The following is a 4582-nucleotide window of genomic DNA, read 5'->3' as shown; positions in this document are numbered from 1 at the left end:
CAGGCTCATAGCTCCCTTCTGTCTGTGTCACTGTGTCACCCTGCAGGGGGAGGGACAGGCTCATAGCTCCCTTCTGTCTGTGTCACTGTGTCACCCTGCAGGGGGAGGGACAGGCTCATAGCTCCCTTCTGTCTGTGTCACTGTGTCACCCTGCAGGGGGAGGGACAGGCTCATAGCTCCCTTCTGTCTGTGTCACTGTGTCACCCTGCGGGGGGAGGGACAGACTCATAGCTCCCTTCTGTCTGTGTCACTGTGTCACCCTGTGGGGGGAGGGACAGGCTCATAGCTCCCTTCTGTCTGTGTCACTGTGTCACCCTGCAGGGGGAGGGACAGGCTCATAGCTCCCTTCTGTCTGTGTCACTGTGTCACCCTGCGGGGGGAGGGACAGGCTCATAGCTCCCTTCTGTCTGTGTCACTGTATCACCCTGCGGGGGGAGGGACAGGCTCATAGCTCCCTTCTGTCTGTGTCACTGTGTCACCCTGCGGGGGGAGGGACAGACTCATAGCTCCCTTCTGTCTGTGTCACTGTGTCACCCTGTGGGGGGAGGGACAGGCTCATAGCTCCCTTCTGTCTGTGTCACTGTGTCACCCTGCAGGGGGAGGGACAGACTCATAGATCCCTTCTGTCTGTGTCACTGTATCACCCTGCGGGGGGAGGGACAGACTCATAGCTCCCTTCTGTCTGTGTCACTGTATCACCCTGCGGGGGGAGGGACAGGCTCATAGATCCCTTCTGTCTGTGTCACTGTGTCACCCTGCGGGGGGAGGGACAGGCTCATAGCTCCCTTCTGTCTGTGTCACTGTGTCACCCTGCGGGGGGAGGGACAGACTCATAGCTCCCTTCTGTCTGTGTCACTGTGTCACCCTGCGGGGGGAGGGACAGACTCCATGTCCCGTAGCTCCCTCCTGTCTGTGTCACTGTGACGCCCTGTACAGATGGCCTCCTATGTCACCATCTGATCATTTGTACTAATCTTGCTCATCCCCACAAGTCTTTAATCCCTTGTCCCGGTGCATGATGGGATCTGACACAGACTTTGCTCTCTGCAGCCGGGTTTGCTCGGGCCCACGGTGGCACGGGTACGTCTGATGAAAAGTGCACCCACCCTGGGCATAGCCATTGAAGGAGGAGCCAACACACGCCAGCCAATGCCACGTATAGTAACCATACAGGTACAACCCAGTTCCACAAATAGTACCCATACAAGTATCACCCACCTATAGTAACATACAGGTATCCCCCTGCCACGTACAGTATAGTAACATACAGGTATCCCCCTGCCACGTACAGTATAGTAACATACAGGTATCCCCCTGCCATGTATAGTAACATATAGGTATCCCCCTGTCACGTACAGTAACATACAGATATCCCCCCTGTCACATATAGTACCCATACAGGTATCACCCACCTATAGTAACATACAGGTATCCCCCTGCCACGTATAGTAACATACAGCTATACCCCCTGCCACGTACAGTATAGTAACATACAGGTATCCCCCCTGTCACGTATAGTAACATATAGGTATCCCCCTGTCACGTACAGTAACATACAGGTATACCCCCCTGACACGTATAGTAACATACAGATATCCCCCCTGTCACATATAGTACCCATACAGGTATCCCAGTCATGTATAGTAATCATACAGGTATCACCTCCTACCATGTATAGTAACCAAACGTATCAACACCCTGCCACTTATAGTAACCATACAGGTATCACTCCCTACCACGTATAGTAACCATACAGGTATCTCCCCCAGCCACGTATAGTACCAGAAAGGTATCAACACCTGCCACATATAGTAACATACGGGTAACACCTCCTGCCATCTATATTACCCATACAATTAACTGTATGGTCACTAAAAGTGTCAGGGTGTGTTAACACCTGCCACGTGTGGTAACAGACATGTATCAACACCCTGCCACTTATAGTAACATACAGGTATCACTCCCTGCCACGTATAGCAACAGACATGTATCAACGCCCTGCCATGTATAGTAACAGACATGTATCAATACCCTGCCACTTACAGTAGCCATACAGATATCACTCACTCCTTGCCACGTATGGTAACCATACCTGCCACAGATATCAATACACAGGTACCTTACCCCTGACACTACATGCCTGGTCCTAAGAATACTAAGTGACCATTAACCTACCCCTGTCACATGCCGGCCCCTCTGACACGTGTCCTTTTTCTCTCCCCGTGTGGCTCTGGCAGCGAGGAGGCTCCGCTCACAACTGCAGCAAGCTGAGGGTGGGGCAGGTGATCCTGGAGGTAAACGGGGAGTCCCTGCAGGGGAAGGAGCACCGGGAAGCCGCCAGGATCATCGCTGAAGCCTTCAAGACCAAAGAGAAGGACCATGTGGACTTTCTGGTCACAGACTTCAACGTGTCACTATAGTGGCTCCTTGCGACCGGGCCTGAATGTGATTAATCCGGGGGTCGTTGCCACGAGAAACACGTACCACACGCTACTGTGCATACCGTGTAGCTGCCATCTATGTGCTCACACTACATATGTGGCCCTGCTGTCCACGACGTGGCTTTTGTAGAACATCCATGGGGGTGCAGTGTCAACCCGGAGATGGAGAGGGAGGGAGAGCAAGTGATGGGGACACTGCAGAGAAAGAGGTAGAGAGATGCAACATAGGTAAGGGAGAGCGTGACGAAAAGAACAAGGCGGAGAGAAATGGAGAACCAAGACATCTAGACCACGGGATGGAGAGTGAAGAGTGGTACAGAGAAGGGAACACTGTAAGCGTAGTTGAGAGAATTATCTTGTCCAGCTGTACAGTGGGGAGACAGAGAGGGAGATGGATGAAGTAGATAGAGTGAGATGGATGGATAGACAGATACAGGCAGACAGACATACTTATGGTATGCAATGGGGAGAGAGTGATAAATAGACAGACAGACAGACGTAGGAAGTGGGTAGATGGAGAAGGATGGTTGGGTGGATAGAGAGATGGATGGTTGGATGGATAGAGAGATGGATGGTTGGATGGATAGAGAGATGGAGGGTTGAATGGATAGAGAGATGGCGGGTTAGGTAGATTGAGAAATGGAGGGTTTGGGTAGATAGAAAGATGGATTGTTGGGTGGATAGAGATGGGGGGTTGGGTGAATAGAGAGATGGAGGGTTGGGTGAATAGAGAGATGGAGGGTTGGGTGAATAGAGAGATGGATGGTTGGGTCGATAGAGAGATAGAGGGTTGGGTGGATAGGGATATGGATGGCTGGGTGGATAAGGAAATGGATGGTTGGATGGGGATGGATAGAGAGATAGAGGGTTGGGTGGATAGGGAGATGGGTGGCTGGGTGGATAGGGAGATGGATGGTTGGATTGATGAATAGAGAGTTGGAGGGTTGGGTGGATAGAGAGATGGGGGGTTGGGTGGATAGAGAGATGGGGGGTTTGGGTAGATAAAGTGATGGTGGGTTGGGTAGATAGAGAGATGGATGGTTGGGTAGATAGAGAGATGGATGGTTGGGTGGATAGAGAGATGGATGATTGGGCGGATAGAGAGATGGAGGGTTGGGTAGATAGAGGTAGAGGGTTGGGTAGATAGAGAGATGGATGGTTGGGTGGGGATGGATAGAGAGATAGAGGGTTGGGTGGATAGGGAGATGGGTGACTGGGTGGATAGGTAGATGGATGGTTGGATTGATGGATATAGAGATGGAGGGTTGGGTTGATAGAGAGATGGGGGTTGGGTGGATAGAGAGATGGGGGTTTGGGTAGATAGAGTGATGGTGGGTTGGGAAGATAGAGAGATGGATGGTTGGGTAGATAGAGAGATGGATGGTTGGATGATCGTTAGAGAGATGGGGGTTGGGTGGATAGAGGGATGGATGGTTGGGTGGATAGAGAGATGGATGATTGGGTGGATAGAGAGATGGAGGGCTGGGTAGATAGGGAGGTAGAGGGTTGGGTAGATATACTATAGCTAGAATAGATATGGAGATGTGAGACCCTCTTCCCCGCCATCCTGCTAGTGTGTGCGTGACGTGCAGCCCACGCTGTGACATCCATGTAAAATCTATGTAATTACAGAGCTTGTCATTTTACTTTTTCAATAAACCTTGTTTAAGAGAAAAGCAGCGGAGAGCTGATATAGGGGGCTTCTGTTTGCGGGTCCTATACAGGAATAAAGGGGGCCGCACGTCACATGGACGTGGGCTGTTATTTTGCAGTGTCTCCATGGGGTAGCACGGTCTCACAAGGGGAAACAGATGTAGGGTCCCCTATAGGGCCATAACAGACACAAACATTATAATACACTCCTGTATACACACACAGTCTTATACATGCATTAACCTGTGCATACAGACACTCATACAGTCATACATATATGTATACAGTATATCTCAGGTCTAAAAGAAACCAGGTGTTTCGGGAGGAGATATGAAGGGAGACGTGAAGATGTTGAGGGGGGGATCCACAGGCAGGGAGCCAAAAGTGAGAGAGGTTGTGGATGTGGGAGAGTTGTAGAGACAAAGGGAGCAGAGAGGAGACGGCCTCTAGCAGAGAGGAGAAAGGGGTACTGTATATAGGGAGAGATG

General features: G+C 51.0%; 1 protein-coding gene across 1 annotated transcript in view; it reads left to right on the top strand.

The window, feature by feature from the left end:
- WHRN (whirlin) overlaps window positions 1-4117 on the top strand; it is a 44792-nt gene extending 40675 nt beyond the window's left edge. The window contains exons 9-10 of the mRNA XM_075579420.1: window positions 1051-1173; window positions 2238-4117. Of these exons, the coding sequence (XP_075435535.1) occupies window positions 1051-1173; window positions 2238-2420 (306 nt within the window). The 3' untranslated portion in view covers window positions 2421-4117. The remainder of the gene's footprint in view (window positions 1-1050; window positions 1174-2237) is intronic.
- Window positions 4118-4582: the final 465 nt, after the last annotated feature.

The sequence above is a fragment of the Ascaphus truei genome, chromosome 21, assembly GCF_040206685.1.
Source record: "Ascaphus truei isolate aAscTru1 chromosome 21, aAscTru1.hap1, whole genome shotgun sequence".
In the NCBI taxonomy this organism is placed as follows: Eukaryota; Metazoa; Chordata; class Amphibia; order Anura; family Ascaphidae; genus Ascaphus; species Ascaphus truei.
This window is presented reverse-complemented; position numbering and strand designations above follow the sequence as displayed.